Below are 19,754 nucleotides of genomic sequence, written 5' to 3'. Positions count from 1 at the left end.
AATAAAGGGCCACTTCAGCACTTTTTTTGCATCCGGACCACACTAGAACTGGTCCAGCTCCAAAACTACAACACCTCACTGGTATTTGATAAAAAGGTGAAATCTCTGCTAAAATCTTGTGTTTTGAATCAACATTCATAGAAACTATTTCATGTCATTTCAGTGAGTCATCATGGTTGTGCCCTGAGTCCTCTGTTGCTTCAGATGAGGCTGATCCCCATGGATTTACACACCCACACAAATACATGTCATATACACATTCAAGTCACTTGTTTTAAATAAATGCTTCTATTTTAATGAAGTTTTGGTCTTCAGGGGGAGAATGAGTGGTTGACCTCAGGATGTTTTAAACTCTGGCTGCTGGCAGGAAGTTTATTTTGATTCTGTTAAATTTCTCGGAGGCGCTGACGCTCCGAACACGTCTTCAGCCAATCAGAGAATAGAAAACCTGACGGATCGTTTCAGTTGTGCAGAGTAACGGCGACGAGGAGAAAACCCAAACCAGCAGCATTTAGTCTGTTACCCAAAGGTTTGCCTCAGGAAACATCTGTTCACACAACATCGCCGAGTTCAGTTGAAACCGAACCACAAAGAGAACACCTCCACCGCCGCGGTCGGCGTGAAGTCACTTACAGACACTTATTGTCCCTGTTCAACACTTTTATCTCGGTTTATGATGCAACTGCTGCCGTTTGATTCAACTCCTGAACAAATACGACGAGAATCAGTAAAACTGTGCAGGTTTTACTGAAATAAATATATAAACTGTTTATTTATTTAATGTTTGGCTCAGAAAGTGAACTTAGGAGGAGTTTTCTGCAGAGTCATGTAATTTAGGCCATTTTTTCTTAGAGTTAAATAGATCAAAACAGTCAATACATTTAATCTTTATTTATTTCACTGAGTATTTATCGTACATAAACCCATAAATGTTGGGTTCAGGTTCCTGTTGGAGGAAACAGAACCGGGAAAACCAAAGAACCGTCAGAGTTTAAAGTCCCAGGATCCAAAAACTAAAAGTTCGTTTTGGAGAAATGAGGCTGAAAATCAGAGAAAACAAACTTTTTACTGATTCTCAAACTAGGATGAACATCGCCCGCCACCAACAAAGATCTCAGAAGATCTGTCAGCCCTCAGAGTCCGAGCTGAGGAGGACTCTCAGCTACTACCACTCCAAACCTGAGCTTCATATCAGGGAAACTGACTGAATTGCGGCCGTTTTTCTGGAAGTCTACTCCAAACGTGATTCTTTTCTGACAGTTTCATCAAAAGTGGATCATAAGATATTTTGCTAACAGACCAACGCAGACATGTGCAAAGACACTATCGCCCCCCCCCCAAATAAAAACACAAGTCCAACTACAACATTGTTGGTTGAAGCAGAGTGACCCCGGTGTTCCCCTGGAGGTGCGAACGCTAACACCGGCCTCAGAGAGTCCCTGTTTGGTTCCCGGAGCCGTCAGCACCATCAGAGAACATCTTTAATCACTCAGATACCCTCGAGTTCTTCAGCTAACGTTCCAGAAAGAAAATGTTTATAAAAAATGAACATTTGATGTTTTCAGCGATGGAAGGACGGAGATAAACGCCGTGAAACATTTTACTTTTAAACATCACAAACAACTCCTCTGTCAGCTATTTGTTTTACTTTTTATTTGTCTCTCTGTTGGTTCTTTTTTGATGCTTCAAACACACACACACACACACACACCCAAACCAGAGCCAGTTTCACAACAAAGACTGAGACTGTGCCATGCTGCTGCAGAGGGGGCAGTGCCACGTTGGCAAAGCCCAGGGGGCAACTGCTATCTCCTGCCAACATTTCACGTGCACGCGCACATGCACGCGCGCGCGCAAATCTGTATTCCAGCACCGTTGCAGACCCGACCCGTCCGCCTGCTTTGTGTGGCTTCATGTTCACCAAACTGCAGAAACGTCTTCATGTTTGAATCATTTGTTCGATCGAAAGCGCCGGGAAAGAACTTTTAATTCAACGGTTTATATTAATTATTTTTATGATTCGACTAAAAGCACCTTTGTTTACAAAAACAGGAAGTCCTGCTCGAGGTAAAAGGTCAAAAAGGTCCTCAGGAGGAAAAAAATACAAAATAATCCAAATAAATAGGGCGACGACCAGCAGCTGCTGTTATGATTAAACAGAAACGAAGAAATCAGGTTTTAAAAACCAGAAATCAGCTGGAATAATAAAAATCCTCACAGAAATCGGTGCAAAATCCAAACATCCATCAAACATGATGACATAAACACGGTGTCTGCGTACAAATTAGACGTTTAATAAACAAAAACTAATCAGCCTCTTAAACTGGCTTTTCTCAGAATTGGCAGAGAAATCGGCCAACCGGTCGACTTCTAAACCTCTTCTTTAATAAATCTGAATATTTATCAGATCTGATCAAATAAGTTGAGAATACAAAACGACTTCAAACAAACAAAACAGACTCAAAAATTAGATTTATGATGTCATGATTTCTAAAAATTGGTACTGAAATCAGCCACCGAAACAAACAAAAACAAACACAAATTGATCAATAATTTATTAGGTCTTTAATAAATCTGATCATCTATGAAATCTGATCAAGACTCAGGAGAAAACAGCCACATGACTACAAACAAATAAACAACAAACAGCTTCATAAATCGGACCTTTTTCGCCTGATTTCTAAAAATCTGTGTCGGACCCGGCATCTGGAAGATCACTAATCGGTCAACCTCTAATTAAATTTGTATAATTTATTAGGAAGCCGTATAAACTCTTCAATCAAGTCTTTAATAAATCTGATCAAACATGTTAAGCATTGTGCACAAATCAGGCACATATTAAGAAAAGAATCGGCCTCAGAAATTAGCCTTCAATTGGCTCAATTTCTAAAAATCGGTATTGGTATCTGAAGGATCACTAATCGGTTAACCTCTAATTAATAGTCTATACTTTATTTTAAAGGCTTTATTAAATCCAATTATCTATCAAATCTGATGAAGTCTCAGGACAAAACAGCCACATGACTAGAAACAAATAAACAAATAAACAACAAACAGCTTCATAAATCGGATCTTTTTCGTCTGATTGAAACATGTTAAGCATTATGTACAAATCAGTCACATAATAAGAAAAAATTGACCTGATTTCTATAAATCGGTGTCTGTATCGGCTTCAAAAACATCCCTAATCGGTCAACTTCTTATTAAATTTGTATAATTTATTAGGAAGCCGTATAAAGTCTTTAATAAATCTGATCAAACATGTTAAGTATTATGTATAAATCCGTCAAATGATGAGAAAAAAATTGGCCTAAAAAATTAGCTTTCAATTGGCCCGATTTCTAAAAATCGGTGTCGGAATCGGCCTCTGAAGGATCACTAATCGGTCAACCTCTAATTAAAAAAATATTATAATTAATTTTAAAGTCTTTAATAAACCTGATAAGAAGCTGCCAACATGTGGAAAACCGAGACGAGAACAAGCTGCTGCTTCCAGGAGAACAAAATATTACAGAGATCCTCCGTTCAGCTGCAGAACCACACACACACACACACACACACACACACATGTTATGTCTCTTTATCTTTGCAGGGACTTTCCATTGACTTCCATTCTTTTCTACAGCCTAACCCTGACCCTAAACCAAATCTAAACTTAATTCACACCTTAGTCCTAAACCGAACCCCTAACCCAAAAACATCATTTCTCCTTGTGGGGACCAGGCTTCGGTCCCCACAAGGTTGGTCCTCATAAGGTAGTATATGTCCCCACAATGTAGCAAATACAAGTATACACACACACACACACACACACACACACACACACACTCAGAGAGTGATAAGATGAAGGCGAGGCTCTGACTCCATGTTTTCACAGGTGTGCAGCCCCCCTCCCCTCCACCCCCCTCCTCCTCCTCCTCTTCCTCCTCCTCTTCCTCAGTCCTCAACTCAATTAGATCTCCCGACTCGTCATCCTCCAAACCGAGTCAGAAGAATGACACGCCGCAGCTCTGCTTCCTGTTTCAGTACCTGCTGACCGCCGGCGTGATGCTGCCACCCGCCGTCCCCTCTGAGCGGGAATCAAACCACCAACTCTTTACTTCAGGTCCTCACGGCCTCAAACGTCCCGAAGAACTGTTCCAAAAAAACAGCTTTAAATTAAAAAAAACGTCCTTTAATCCGACAAACAGCAGATATTTTATTTTATTTTATTTGTTTCGGTCAAACTTTTTTTTTTCCCTCGAAGCCGACGGATGTTTGAAAAGAAAAATGTTTGTTTTTAATAATAAAGTTCAACATGTTTGTTTATTCCAGAAATTAAACGTCACTTTATTCTGAAACTGAGCTGCTGTTTTATCATTTAAATATCTTTTATAGTTTTTAGTTTTTTTAACTCTGTCTTCCTCTGCAGACCTGATTGTTGTTGCAGTTTATTCTGTTTTTATTTTTATTTTCTCTCAACAGGAACTGATCTAAAAAGAAATAATCAATAATAAACTCAGTCCTCATATTTAAGATATTAGTTTTGATTTAAATAATTAGATAACTGGTTGTTAACTTCCTGCAGCTTTAGCTGTTTCCTGTTTTAGAATCAAAAACTGCAACGTCACTGTGATTTCCCACGGTCTGTGAACTACACAGCCTATTTAAAATAATTTACAAACTAATTTTAATAAAAAATGAACAATTTCTTTATTTATTTCTTATAATATGATATTATTAGTATTTAACTCAAGTGCTAGTGTGGGACTAAATCTATTTTTTTATTTTATTTTTATATTTGAGTTGATTTTATATATTTTTGTAATTGTAAAGTATTTAAGAATCAGGTTATAAATGTTTAAAAAAATGATTTTAAATGAATAAATAGGATCCTTTAATAAAAAGCTGAGCTGTTTGCTTTTTATTCTTATTTATGACACATTTAAGTCCACCGTAAACAACAATAATTCAGATTATTGCAGCGAACCGTCCAGGTTTAAACGGTTTAAATATTCAGTTTGTGTTAAAGATTTTTCTCTCCTCCAACTTTCTGCATCGGTGCCGGTTTATCTCGCCGCCATCTGCCTTCATCACCGTCTCTCTCTCTCGTCTTCCTCGCCGCCGTCCCTCCCACCCGCCTCGCTGAAAAACTTGGCAGAGATCCCTGTTGTGGTTTTTATTTTTTATTTTTTTCCTGCCCCTCCACTTCTCGTTTGGGGGATTGCGAATGAATGCGATCCAATCTAGACCTCAGCTAAGAGACATGAATTTTCATTAATTACAACCTTGTCAGCAAAAGCATTATGGGAGCTGAATATGAAAATGCTAATGAGGAGCGCTCATTTGCATATTTTTCTTTGTTGGAATGTCATTAATTATTACGTTTTATGATGATGAATGCAGCTGTCGATGGCTAGCTCTCCATGCCTAATTAGCTATCAGAAAATCCTCCGATCAAAAAATGGATAGAGATCCCAAAACTTTATTTTTCATCTTTTACTGCTGTTATCTGATCTTTGTTCATTAACTACTTTTGGTTTTTTCCATTTCCCAGCGTAGCTCCACTCTCTGTATTAGTTTATTTCTTTTTTCTTTACTAATATCATTTATGATGATTCAGCCTGATGTAATGACTTAATTCCCTCTTTTGAAATCACTGGATCTACCTTTACTTTAACCTTTAGCATTACCCTCTCGTAAGTGCACTTTGGTGCTAATCCGTCCAGCGGAGATTAGTGAACCATTTTATGATTTCCTGTAACTGTTAGCACAAACATTTGGTCTTCATTTTAACACAGCGCTTCAGTTTCTTTAACAAAAAATATTAAATTAAGTACAGAAAATCATTCTGCAGAAGCTAAACTAGAAAATAAACTCTTACATGTTAGCTTAACAAGTTAGACATTAGCTAAAGCATCTCAATTTAGCTAGTTACCAATTACATGTTAGTCTAGCCAGTTAACCAGTTAACTACAGCATATTAACTGAGTTGGTTAGCTCCTACATGTTAGCCTGGACAGTTAGCTCCTCCACATTAGCCTGGACAGTTAGCTCTTCCACATTAGCCTGGACAGTTAGCTCCTACATGTTAACCTGGACAGTTAGCTCCTACATGTTAGCCTGGACAGTTAGCTCCTACATGTTAGCCTGGACAATTAGCTCTTCCACAGTAGCCTGGACGTTTAACTCCTACACGTTAGTCTGGACAGTTAGCTCTTAAACGTTAGCTTGAACAGTTAGCTCCTCCACATTAGCCTGGACAGTTAGCTCCTCCACATTAGCCTGGACAATTAGCCTGGACAGTTAGCTCCTACATGTGTTCTATAAAGATGTTAGCCCAATAATTTTAGGGGGGGAGGGAGGGCGTGTGTGTGTGGGGGGGTGATAATAACGACAGCTACGTTTGCTTTCAGGTAGCAACTGACACTTGGAAAAGACGACCTTATCTGCAACAGTTTTGAATTATCTCTCAGTCAGACCGATGCTCATTAAGGTTCCATAAACAACCTGCACTGTGAGCAGCACCGTCAGGTAGTCACAGAGCTGAGTTGGTGTGTATGTGTTTCCGAGGCGCCTGATTCTTGTCCACCACAGGACGTACGGCCGCTCTGAAGGCAGCTCAAAGCTTGTTTCAGTCATTCAGTAACAGAACCACAGAGGTTCTGGGACTGATCCGATACACGAACCATCAAAGGTCTTAAAATGGCCGCCAGAAGCTAGGTGAGCTCACCTGTAAGTTGAACGCTAAACTAAACTTTTAGAGCCGTTTCCTGCGCCTCGTCATTGTCTAAAAAGAGTAACAATGAAGAGTTAACAAATCCCCCCTCCTAAAACCTACTAACGAACCCCCCCTCCCAACACACACACACACACACACACACACACACACACACTTGGCTTAATGAATGCCAGGCTTAATTAGAGCACCATGATGTCAGAGGCATTAATTATCAGTTGGCTTCGTTTCAGAAAACCAACACAGTTTTTCTGTCTCACTCTCCGCTCGTCTGTCTGTCTCTCAGAGTTTCCGCCAGCATCTGCTTTTCTTTGTCATCTCTAATCGTTTCCATTTTTCTGTTTTCCACATTTAAACGACCCCCCCCCCCCCTTCTTCTTCTTCTTCATTTAAACAAAATATTCTTTCCGTCTTTCCTCTTATTTACAACCTTCAGCGAGAAAACGGAGAATCAGGGCGTGAAAAGTCCAGAAACAAGTCCGGCTCGTGGTCCTTCAGCAGACTGACGGACTTCTCTGAGGTCATTGCTGCTGTCTTCCCGCCCTGGCGTTGTGTTAACGCACACCTGTATCATAATCGTATATTTAACCTCTACCAGTAAGAATAAAAACTAAGCAAACAGGAAGTTACCCTGAACAAAAACGGGATTCGACAGTCGTTCAAAAATTGGTAAAAAAAATGAACTTAACTAAATGAATTAACATTCATAACGAGCCTTCAATCAACAGCAGCTCAGGAAGGATTGTTTATGAAGACATTTGGAAAAATCGGTATTGGAAAAACAATATTCTAGAAGAAAAAGCCTGAATCTGAAAGTGTGCGGTCCAATTATTAGGCTGATAACGTGGAGGAGAGGAAATGTTTGTTTTGTGTGAACGCAGCTCCCGTTTCTCTCCGATGATAAAATCCGGCTCATCTTTGGCCTCTGGGTGTCACAGTTAGAGCTGAAGAGCTTCCCTCTCTCTCCCTCCTTCACAATAAACACACTGTTTAATGCTGCACATCTCTATCACTCTGCCTCACCTCACACACACACACACACACACACACACGGCGTAGTGTGGCTGGCCAGATGGGACTCTTCCACATGACCAAGCCGATCAATCAACACTGAAGGGCCCAGGTGCTACTACGCACCATTTCACAGTCTGTCACATCCACACACACACACACGCTGTAACACACACATAGCAGCAGAGCCATGAAGAGATACAAAGATAAAGGACACACACACACACACACACACACACGGAGTGAAGCATGAAGAAAACACACTCAGTGCAACACGAGTGACCCGAACTCGGTCTCTGAGGGACTCATCTGGATGGATGACAGGATGGAGAGGACAGAAAAAACTGGATGGAAAGACAGACAGAGAGGGACAGACTGACAGACAGGGGGACAGACAGAGGGACAGACTGAGGGACAGACAGACAGACTGAGAGACAGACAGAGGGACAGAGAGACTGAGACAGACTGAGAGAGGGACAGACAGACAGACTGAGGGACAGACTGAGGGACAGACAGACAGACAGGGGGACAGACAGAGGGACAGACTGAGGGACAGACAGACAGACTGAGGGACAGACAGAGGGACAGACTGAGGGACAGAGAGACAGTTCAGCATTCCCACCACATCCAAACATTCGGCTCATTTCGGTTCCTCCAACTTCAATAATTTAAATTTTTTTCTTTGTTTATAAAACTTTGATTTACTGAAAAACGTCGAGACTTTAGCTCCTTTAAACACGACAGTTCCAATTAGCTTTTAGCCTTTAGCTGCAGTTTAGCTAATTTTAGCTTTTAGGTATTTATGTACAAGTTTAGCTTCTGTCTTGCCTATTTTAGCTTAAAGGCACCATTTTGCAAATCTGAGCTGTTTTACAAATTTTAGCTTTTAGCTGCAGTTTTGATAATTTTAGCTTTAGCCACTACTTTGTCAATTTTAGTTTTTTTAATGTACTGTTTTAGCTACAGTTTCTTTTTTTCACCTTTAGGTATGGTTTTGCTAATTTAAGCCTCTAGCTGCTAATTGTAGCCTCTGGCTGCTAATTTTAACATCTAGCTGCTAATTTTAGCCTCTAGCTGCTAATTGTAGCCTGTAGCTGCTAGTATTAGCCTCTAGCTGCTAATTGTAGCCTCTGACTTCTAGTTTTAGCCTCTAGCTGCTAATTGTAGCCTCTGTCTGCTAGTTTTAGCCTCTAGCTGCTAGTTTTAGCCTTTAGCTGCTAACTTTAGCCTCTAGCTGCTAGTTTTAGCCTCTAGCTGCTAGTATTAGCCTCTAGCTGCTAATTGTAGCATCTGGCTGCTAGTTTTAGCCTCTAGCTGCTAATTGTAGCATCTGGCTGCTAGTTTTAGCCTCTAGCTGCTAATTTTAGCCTGTAGCTGCTAGTATTAGCCTCTAGCTGCTAATTGTAGCCTGTAGCTGCTAGTATTAGCCTCTAGCTGCTAATTGTAGCCTCTGACTTCTAGTTTTAGCCTCTAGCTGCTAATTGTAGCCTCTGGCTGCTAGTTTTAGCCTCTAGCTGCTAGTTTTAGCCTTTAGCTGCTAACTTTAGCCTCTAGCTGCTAGTTTTAGACTCTAGCTGCTAGTATTAGCCTCTAGCTGCTAATTGTAGCATCTGGCTGCTAGTTTTAGCCTTTAGCTGCTAATTGTAGCATCTGGCTGCTAGTTTTAGCCTCTAGCTGCTAATTGTAGCCTCTGGCTGCTAACTTTAGCTTTTCTTCAGCTTGTTTTCAGCTCCTTCAGCAGAATCTTTTCTCAGCGTCACAGAAAAGAATAATTAATAAAACCAGACCTGAAGTCAGAATGAAGGACAGACGAGGACGAGACGTTTTTAGGACATGTTCCGTCTCCAGCAGCGGGACGTTCCGTCTCGTTCTGGGTGATGACCTCAGAGACGTTCAGTTTCTGTTTGAAGGTTTTTAATATTTTCAGCAACTTTCTGACGGATCGATGAGGTGGACGACAACGTCCCCGTCCGTCAGGACAGACGTGTCCCAGAGGACCGTCCTACAGGTCCAACCGTCCGTCTTTTATTTTCATGTTCTGTCATTAATATCATTACTGCTTTCTCAAACCTGTACGTTTATCTTATGGTTGTGTTTTTATTATTCACAGAACTTCCTTCAGCCTTTCACAATAAGAGTCTCAAACACACAGTGCTGCTCGTCTCTGATCGGCTCCAAACTTACTTCCTGTTTAAAAAAAGGAATGCATGTCGCCCGCCGCCTTTCAGAGCAGATCTTTTTCCCGCCATTTTAACGCAGATAAACGGGAGATAATTGAACATTTTTTAGGTTCCCCGCCCTCCCGTCTCGTTGAGACCCGTTATTACCGCGTCAGATCCAATTACGCCGATAATTTCCACGTGATCCACAACCTCCTTCAAAACAATAACGCGCTAAATGCTCCGCAGCGGCGGCGCCGATCCGTTCAGGCTCATTCAGGGCAGAACAGGAAGCCGAGGGAGTCAAAAGAAATATTTCTGTTCCAGTGTTCTCGTTCTTATTTAAAAGTCGCTTCCAGTCAATCACGTCGTTCTGTTCATTTCGTCTTTATTCTCCTCCGAAAGAGAAAAACTGACAAGTTTTTACTCGAACCCACACGGAACCGAGGATCATCAGCTGAGTTTCAGCAAATAAACAGCTGGAGGTGATTCAGTAACTAGTTAGGTTAACTAGCAGCTGGTTAGTGAGTAAAGATGGTTCACCAGCCTGGAAATAATGGGACAATTTGACATTAAATCTGTAGAAACCACCAGAACCCATCCGGTTCCTGAACGTTCTCCTGGACCCAAAGAGGAACCGAGGATTCTCCTCCTGATGTCACAGCTGAGCCTCCAGGTAACTCAGATGGTGTCAACTAACCAATCAGAAGCTCCCAAAGCCGTGACATCATCACCTGAGCGTGAACTTATTCATTTAAAGGAAGAAATCCTAAATCTTCTCTGATTATTCGAACATTTATCGAACCCTGGATGGATTTTAATGAAACTCTGAATGTTTGTTTACAACCGACTAATCATTGGAGTCAACCACATTCAAGATGGCTGCCACAGCTAACCAGCGTTACCCAACACAAAGACACCTGAAACTCAATCAAGCTAACATTTAGGGTGGTAGTAGCTGAGAGTCATCCTCATCCTTTTTTCTGTTGGCTCAGGTCGTTTAGCTGTGGTGGCCATCTTGAATCATCTTGACAATCAGTTTTTACTTCCTGAGAGCTTCATTGGTGAGATATTTTGCTGACAAAAAACAAAGGTCCATTTTTTTTTTCATAAAATCATCAACAGATCTGAAGAATCTGCAGAAACCTCTGAGGTCAAAGGTCACGGCTGGTTCTGGTTCTGGTTCTGCTCAGGAACACTGTCTGTAAACACAGTTCACCGTGCTGCTTAAAGCTCTATCAGGCAAAGAAGAAGCCAGATGTGAACAGATGTGTCTCCTCTGAACTGTTCTGAGGTCAGCCTGCCTCTCTGATGGTATGGGGGTGCATTAGTCCAGGTTTTAGAACAACAAGTCCAGATGTTTACAGACTGTCGTCATTTCTTTCGGTTTTTATTAGTCCGAACTCCTTCAGAGGGATTCTCGTCATTCCAAACGCCCTCATGAGATCACGCTTTTGACCAAAATGGCCGCACCTCCGTCCGTCACAAGACGATCTTAGTTTCAAACCGAACTTTAGGATCGTTTTCTGTTCCCGTTTAAATTAAAACTGAACCGAATGAAGTTTGAGGAAAGACGCCGTCTGGGTTTTTTTTTTATCGTGTCAACATTCAGAGCAGAGACGACCAGAAGCAGGACAAGAGGACAAGGTGGCGTCCAAGGGGGACGGACCCAGCCGAGGCGAGGAGCTGAAGACGTTCCCGAGGCAGAAACGGGGAGAGAAAGAGACGGATATTTCTAAACGAAGTGTCCAGATGTGACCTCCTCGGAGGGCGTCCGGCCTCATTAAGGAGGTCAAGCAGAGGTGAGACAGACGGCTGACTCGCTGCATTTCAGCAGGAACAGCAGGACGGGGAGGGGGTCCGGATCATCGGGACCGCCGGGATCCCGACGACCTCACATCAACTCGACCGTTTCTGCTCCTCCCTGAAACACAAGCGGTTCAAAATGGCTGCGGGAGGCGGCCCGAGAGATCAGGAGCTCAAACGGCGGCTCGTTAGGGTCGCCACGGTAACCACACACCTGTCTGTCACTCCCTGAGCCTCAGACGAACAGCAGCAGAAGCGTCTGCTCAGTTTTTGTCTTCCTACCTACGATGGGCTAAAGTCAGCCTCCACTTCCTGTTTCTGACCCGGTGGAAGTCGATGGGAGCGCTCTCTGCACTCGGAGGGGATCCGAGAGGAAAACCACGAGTCCTGCAGCAGAGAGGGACACGCCGGGGGACAGAGGACAAACATGTCCACAGTTTGACGTATAATTTGGAAACGTGACAGATCTGAGCTGTGGAGCCAAAAAGTCCCGTTGTTTTTCCATTCACCGTTTTTAACGAGTTTCATCCAAGAGTTTCGTGGGTTCACGAAATCTTTCAGAAAGTCGTATGGACATGCGTTTCAAGATGGCAGCCACAGCTAATCAGCCTTGGCACAGAAAAATGGCTCCAAGTCCGTCAGTTTTACAGATATTGGCGTGGTAGTAGCTGAGAGTCGATCCCGACACTCTGAGGGCTGAGGCCTAAAAGCCTTCAGGGCTCCTTACATATGCAGGACGTTGTGATGTTTTAGTCCGACTTTGGTTAAACTACAACGCCGCGGCGCTCGCAGCGTTAAGGCTCAGTTAGAGTCGCGTGAGGCTCCGCCCACAGCGGCAGAGGCGTTTATATCTGACGCTGACGTCGGCGCAGTATCCTCCCGTGAGTTTTGAGCCGTTTGATTATCTTTATCTGTCACAGAGGGATCAGATAAACGCCGATACAGGCGAACCAGCTCCGCTAGAGCACCAAGATCGGCCATTTTAAATGGAGCGTGGTCCGCACCAAGTTACAAAAATTGGGCGGCGACAATGTCTTATATATGACAAGAGTTAAAAAACGGACCGATCAGTGACAGCGATCCTATAATCCAGGGCGCCCTGCGGCAGTCATTTTTAACTAGACCTTCTTGGTCTCTCGGTGGAAAATGGCGTCCATTTGAAAGTCTGGTGGCGGGCGACGTGCATTCCTGCGCGGAACGTCAGATCTCTGAGCTCCGACTGAAGACGAGGTGCTGAAAAACTGAAACCACCGAGGAGCTCATTTACTATGTAGGTGACAGTTAGAGTGTGTGTGTGTGTGTGTGTGTGTGTGTGTGTGTGTGTGTGTGTGTGTGTGCGCTGCACCTGCTCGGCACGCAGGTATTCACACACACACACACACACTCCTTTTGCGTCAAACCACTCAGAGTCACACATGAAAGCTACATCCCATAAACACACACCGATGCTGCATCCTACAGACACATGAAAGCTGCCGTCACACACACGAAACATCAAGGTGAACCTGAGCACACACACACACACACACACACACTGCGATTGTCCTGGCTGTGGATTGTGGAGCAGCAGATTAATCCAGCCGGTCGCTGAGACGACACTAATCCCTGCGCTGATTATCTGGAGCATAACATCGCTGTAATCTGGGGTGGGGGGGGGAGGTCAGAGATGAAGATGAAGAAGAAGAGAACTTCTTCAGGCCGGGTCCCGTACGTCGAACCTTTCCGGTTGTTTTAGCCGTTCGTGCATCAAAACCTTCGCTCGGAATTCTGGGATTTCAACTTTTTATTCTTTTTAAAAAATTAAACTTGAACTTTATTTACCAACAGGACTGAACCGAGATCAGTTCTCTGAGCTGCTGGCTCCGTTTTACTTTAAACTTTTAGCTTTGCTACTTTTAGCTTTTAGCTAGCATTAGCTACTTTTAGCTTATAACTAATATTAGGTTTCAGCTAGCATTTGCTATATTTAGCAACACTTTTGCTACTTTAGCTTTTAACTACTATTCTGTTACTTTTAGCTTTCAGCTAGCCTTGTGATATATTTAGCTATGCTTTTGCTACTTTAGAATTTTGGACTTTTGGCTAGCCTTTTCCTACTTCAGCTAAACATTTTCTCTTTTTATCTAGTCTTTGCTGCATTTAGCTTTTAGCTAGCATTTGACATTTTTAGCCTTCAATTACTGTTCTGCTACTTTTAGCTTTCAGCTAACTTTGTGCTATAATTAGCTAGCTACTTTTAGCTTATAACTGCTATTCTGCTACTTTTAGCTTTCAGCTAGACTTGTGCTATATTTAGCTACACATTTGCTTCTTTAGACTTTTGGCTAGCCTTTTCCTACTTCAGCTAAACATTTTCTCTTTTTATCTAGTCTTTGCTGCATTTAGCTTTTAGCTAGCATTTGACATTTTTAGCCTTCAATTACTGTTCTGCTACTTTTAGCTTTCAGCTAACTTTGTGCTATAATTAGCTAGCTACTTTTAGCTTATAACTGCTATTCTGCTACTTTTAGCTTTCAGCTAGACTTGTGCTATATTTAGCTACACATTTGCTTCTTTAGACTTTTGGCTAGCCTTTTCGTACTTTAGCTAACCTTTTGCTCTTTTTATCTAGCCTTTGCAGCATTTAGCTTTTAGCTAGTTTTTTGCCAATCCAAGCTTTCAGCTTGTGTTTTAGCTGTTCTGCTTCCTTTAGCTTCAGCTCAGTTTCGGCTCTATGTTCTGGCTGAAGATATTTTTCTAGTTTAACATCTGAAATGAAGCTCGCAGCCGAAGAATAAAAATCCAGAACGATGCCGACGTTGGACCTTCATCCGCCTCCATCTCCCAGAATCCTCCTCTGCCCCTCGAACCCCTTTAACCCTCACTGCGGCGGCCATCTTGAATCAGTTCCTGAGTCGTAGACGTTCAACCACTGACAACTTTGAGAGTTTCATTAAAATCCATCATGGCTGACGAGATATTTTGCTAACACTCGAAGGCAGAACGATCGTCTCGTTTACGGTTTCCCGACGAACTGAGTTTTATTTATTTTACTTCCTGGTTCTGGTTCTCCTCTGGTTCCACACAAACAAACCAACACTACGGCCGGGGGTAATTTCATTTCAGCGAGAGTTTGAGTGAAAAATGGTTCCGTTAAACCCGAACGACGCCGGGCCGCGCGTCCTCGCGTCCCCCGCTGTCTCCGTCCCTTACTGTCATCATTACAGGAGTAAATTACGTCTCTCCGGCTCCACACCAACAATATGATATTTCCATTTCTGAATCTCCGCGTTCCCGCTCCGCCTCTGCAGGAACATCCAATAATAACACTGTCACTCCGCATTCTGCTCACTATACATCACCGCCGTGCCACCGCGCCGCCGCCTCGCCGCTCCGTTTCCGCAGAAACAACATTTAGCTAACGGCCCTGGAGGGAATGCACGTCGCCCGCCGACCTCTCAGCTACTACCACACCCAGCTTCAGCTCCTGGGTTGCATTGCCTCTCTCGGCCATCTTGAACAGGTCATGTTATGAAGGTTGTATTCAACATGAGATATTTTGCTAACAGACAAAGGCTGACGCCAACATTATTAGACAAAGATCTCGCACAATGAGCATGACTCTCAGCTACTACCACGCCCAGTTTCAGCCATTTGTGCGTCTCCTAAGGGGAGGTGGCTGTGGCGGCCATCTTGAACAGGTCAGGTTCTGAAAGTTTTATTAAACATGAGATATTTTGCTAACAGACAAAGGCTGACGCCAACAGAATTAAGCTAAGATCTCGCACAATGAGCATGACTCAGTTTTAGCTCAGTACCTGTTAGCCATTTGTGCGTCTCCTAAGGGCAGGTGGCTGTGGCGGCCATCTTGAATCAAAATTGACTCCAAAATGTTAATCGGCTGCAGACGGACACCCAATTAATGAATCACTGAAAGTCGTTTCTGAGATATTTTGCTAACAGTTAATGGCGTAATTTCATGCAAAGTTATTGTTTAATTTGTTAGCCCTCAAAATATATCTTTTGTATGACTCTCGGCTACTACCACTCCAAATTTTACCTCAGTATCTTTGAAAATACTCCGCCAGACCAACTTTAATGAAACTCAAAGTATTCGTTGGATGCACGTCTACGAGTGACTAACTGTTAGAGTCAAACCTGATCCAAGATGGCCGCCAAAGCTAAGCAGGTTTTGAGCTAAACCTCGTTGTGGTAACAGATAACGTTATTTTCAAAATCAGACCGAAAAAACTATTCAGATCTGAATCCAAATCCTCCAGATTTCATCTCAAACAAAAGTTCTCAGAGTAAAATATTTATTCATCTTTAAATAGGAAGTGCGAGCCTCATCAAGACAAACGAAGGGAAACAGGAAATGTGAAAAAGCCGGCAGGTAGAGTCAGAAACATCCTCCATGTTGGATGCATCCAGTCAAAGGTAATTAAGCTCAGAGTGTGTGTGTGTGTGAGACACATTATCTGTGTCAGTGGCCATTTGCTCACAACTGGCGCCACATCGCAGAGAGCCAGAGGCAGAGAGCATCATGGGTAAGTGAGCACACGCAGCCGAGCCGAGGGAGGACGCAGTCATGTTTCTCTATAGACACAAACTTACCGACGAAATCTATAAAAATAAAACAGATTCAATCCGCTCCGTACCTGTTAGCCTGGAGTTAGCGTACGGAGGGGAAAGGCTGTCATGTGACGCCATGTACTGAGATCCTTCAGCATAACTCTGCAAAAAGACAAAATTATTATAATTATTTCCATCATCTATTGCAGGTTTAAATATTATTATTTTCATATTAATAAAAAATATGTTCCAGCATTTTTATTTTCCTCTGTTGTTAATATCAGAGTTGTTTATTCACCGATGTGTACAAGAATAAATTAATATTTTATATGGATTGCTTTTAAAACTTTAAGTCTAGAGTGTTTTTTAATGATTGTTTTTAAATTGAGTTAAGAAAAAGTGTTTTACCTGCAGTACCCAACAGTTAGTGATTTCAGTTTGAACAATCAGAGAAAAGTTAAGAGCCGAGCTAACAGCCGCTCAGAGTCGAGCTAACAGACGCTCAGAGTCGAGTCGAGTCTGCTGCTTAGACTTTCAAGCTAAATTCGGCTCAGACTCTTAAGCTAACTGCTGCTGAAAGTCAAGCTAACAGCTAACAATCGCTCAAACTTTCAAGCTAACAGCCGCTTTGTGCAAAATTCTACTAGCTAAAACAAATACTAAATTCTCAAGCAAATCAATAAATGCCACAAGTATTTTTACAACCACCCTGTTTTTTTAAAAAAAGGAACAGCTTTTAAACTATCCTTTCCAACCAAACAACGCCCATGCTACTATGCTAACTGTGTGCACTGAGCTGCTAAAATACCCAGCTACCGATCAGCTGAGACTCGTTATTGTTCTGGTTTATTCCCAAAACAGCAACTAAAAACACCAAATTCTAACAGAAGTTAGGAAAACACACAACAAAGACGTGCAGTATGCCAGAGTCAGATTATACAAAAAATACCAAACTCATCCAGTTACCAGAGGGACGTTTTAGCTGTTTCAGTTATCGTAGCAACATGGAAAGTTCAGAAAATTGTAAAAACAAAAAGTGGCTTGTGGAAAAATGATGAAGTGTAAAAATATTTAATAGAGCTGTTGCTCAGTGAGCTAAAGATAAAGTCTGGGCCTTGTTATGATCAGGCGTTAGCTCAACTGTTAGCTCAACTGTTAACTCAACTGTTAACTGTTAGCTCGACTGTTAGCTCAACTGTTAGCTCTACTGTTAACTGTTAGCTCGACTGTTAGCTCAACTGTTAACTGTTAGCTCGACTATTAGCTCAACTGTTAACTGTTAGCTCGACTATTAGCTCAACTGTTAACTGTTAGCTCGACTATTAGCTCAACTGTTAACTGTTAGCTCGACTGTTAGCTCAACTGTTAGCTCTACTGGTAACTGTTAGCTTGACGGTTAGCTCAACTGTTAGCTCTACTGGTAACTGTTAGCTCGACTGTTAGCTCAACTGTTAGCTCTACTGGTAACTGTTAGCTCAACTGTTAGCTCTACTGTTAACTGTTAGCTCGACTGTTAGCTCTACTGGTAACTGTTAGCTCTACTGGTAACTGTTAGCTCGACGGTTAGCTCAACTGTTAGCTCTACTGGTAACTGTTAGCTCGACGGTTAGCTCAACTGTTAGCTCTACTGCTAACTGTTAGCTCGACTGTTAGCTCAACTGTTAGCTCTACTGGTAACTGTTAGCTTGACGGTTAGCTCAACTGTTAGCTCTACTGGTAACTGTTAGCTCGACTGTTAGCTCAACTGTTAGCTCTACTGGTAACTGTTAGCTCAACTGTTAGCTCTACTGTTAACTGTTAGCTCGACTGTTAGCTCTACTGGTAACTGTTAGCTCTACTGGTAACTGTTAGCTCGACGGTTAGCTCAACTGTTAGCTCTACTGGTAACTGTTAGCTCGACGGTTAGCTCAACTGTTAGCTCTACTGCTAACTGTTAGCTCGACTGTTAGCTCAACTGTTAGCTCTACTGGTAACTGTTAGCTCGACGGTTAGCTCAACTGTTAGCTCTACTGTTAACTGTTAGCTCAACTGTTAGCTCTACTGTTAACTGTTAGCTCGACTGTTAGCTCGACGGTTAGCTCGACGGTTAGCTCGACGGTTAGCTCGACTCGTCCATGATAGTTTGTTTCTTTCTTCTTGTTTCTCCAAACTGAAATCACTGACTGGTGTCTACTGTTGGTAGATGACTCAAACCTTCTCCACACAGCCCCACTTTAAAAACAAATCCCTTAAATCCACTGAATGTGGAGGAAACGAGCAGAAAGCTCAGGCTAATAAGACGATGTTAGCCGAGTGCTAATTATTGGCCATTTGTACCTTAGAGGAACGGCTTCCACTCGCCCATGACGCTGCATTCGTCCTCTCCTCCATACCTGTTCAAAAGATGGGAGAAGTTCATTTCAGATGACCAGAGACCAAATATTACTGCTTAAAATCAACATTTTACAGAAAATAAACAACATTCAGTGCTTTTAAATCAACCACAGAAGCTTTCAGATCCTCAATATTTTTATTTTATTGGCTTATGAGTCCTGCAAAACTGCAATTTATGTTTTATTAACTCAGTAATGAACCATTCAGAAATTAAAACATTTGAGTTTTTTTTTTTTTAGGTAAATAAAGTACTTTTAAATGGTTTGGTTAAAGCAAATTCTTAGACCATTTGAATCTGGTGGTTCTTCAAAATAAAGCTCAAAAATCAGGAGATTTTTATGCCGTCGGAGTGAAAGTTAAATTTATTCTCAGCAACAAACACAGACCTGTTAGCGCTGCTTTACCTTCCAACACAGAGCCGACACTCGCGTTCAAATCTCTCCTTTGTGTTGGTGCGTGCAGCGAGCAGCTTACAGTCATTGTCGACTCATTTGAAACGTCAGCTTGTCTGTGTGCGTCTGAGCTCAGTTAAAACTGGTTCGGTTACAAAAACATGAAAAAAAAAGAGACGTTTGGGACGAAGCCAGACGTCGATTCCTCGATAAAAAGCAGCTTCGGGCCACGAGTTCGAGAAACACGAAGCAGTCAGGCAGCAGAAAACGTTCGGCCTCGTTTGAAGAAATTATAAAACGGATAATAAATTGGATTTAAATTTAACGCAACGTGAGGATAAACACCTGGGTATGAGCTGCATTGTAATCAGATTACTGCAAACAATTATACTCCGATTCATTTAAAGAAATTACTTTTTATATAAAACGATCTGATCCCTGAGGAGGAATTAAAGGACGTGTTGGCTGGTTTCTTACTCAGACCAGCCATTAGCTCATCAGTCAGGTCCAAATTAAACTTCATTTCTCAAACTAAGGCTGTAAACCATTAATCAGTCCCTCCAGGATTTCTTGGGGCATTTTCCTAAAAGTTGCTTTTTTTTTTTTTTACTAAAATCAATAAACAACCATAACTTTTAATATCTAAACCAAAAATCCTTCCTAGTTTTGTAAGATAATTCCCAACAAACATTGACATTCTCAAAAGGTGCTTTATTTGAGAACTTTGATAGCTTCTAAACTGAC

At 42.1% G+C, this 19,754-nt stretch overlaps 1 protein-coding gene across 6 annotated transcripts in view; it reads right to left on the bottom strand.

Annotated features, from left to right (window-relative positions):
* Nucleotides 1-19,754, bottom strand: part of LOC108245755 (transcription factor 4) — a 179,084-nt gene that overhangs the window by 105,664 nt on the left and 53,666 nt on the right. For all 6 annotated transcript variants that reach the window (XM_037979322.1, XM_037979321.1, XM_037979324.1 and 3 more), the window contains 2 exons: nucleotides 18,562-18,617; nucleotides 16,332-16,407 (listed from right to left, as the gene is read on the bottom strand). In XM_037979322.1, the coding sequence (XP_037835250.1) occupies nucleotides 16,332-16,407; nucleotides 18,562-18,617 (132 nt within the window). The remainder of the gene's footprint in view (nucleotides 1-16,331; nucleotides 16,408-18,561; nucleotides 18,618-19,754) is intronic.

Source organism: Kryptolebias marmoratus, linkage group LG14, assembly GCF_001649575.2.
Source record: "Kryptolebias marmoratus isolate JLee-2015 linkage group LG14, ASM164957v2, whole genome shotgun sequence".
NCBI lineage: Eukaryota > Metazoa > Chordata > Actinopteri > Cyprinodontiformes > Rivulidae > Kryptolebias > Kryptolebias marmoratus.
This window is presented reverse-complemented; position numbering and strand designations above follow the sequence as displayed.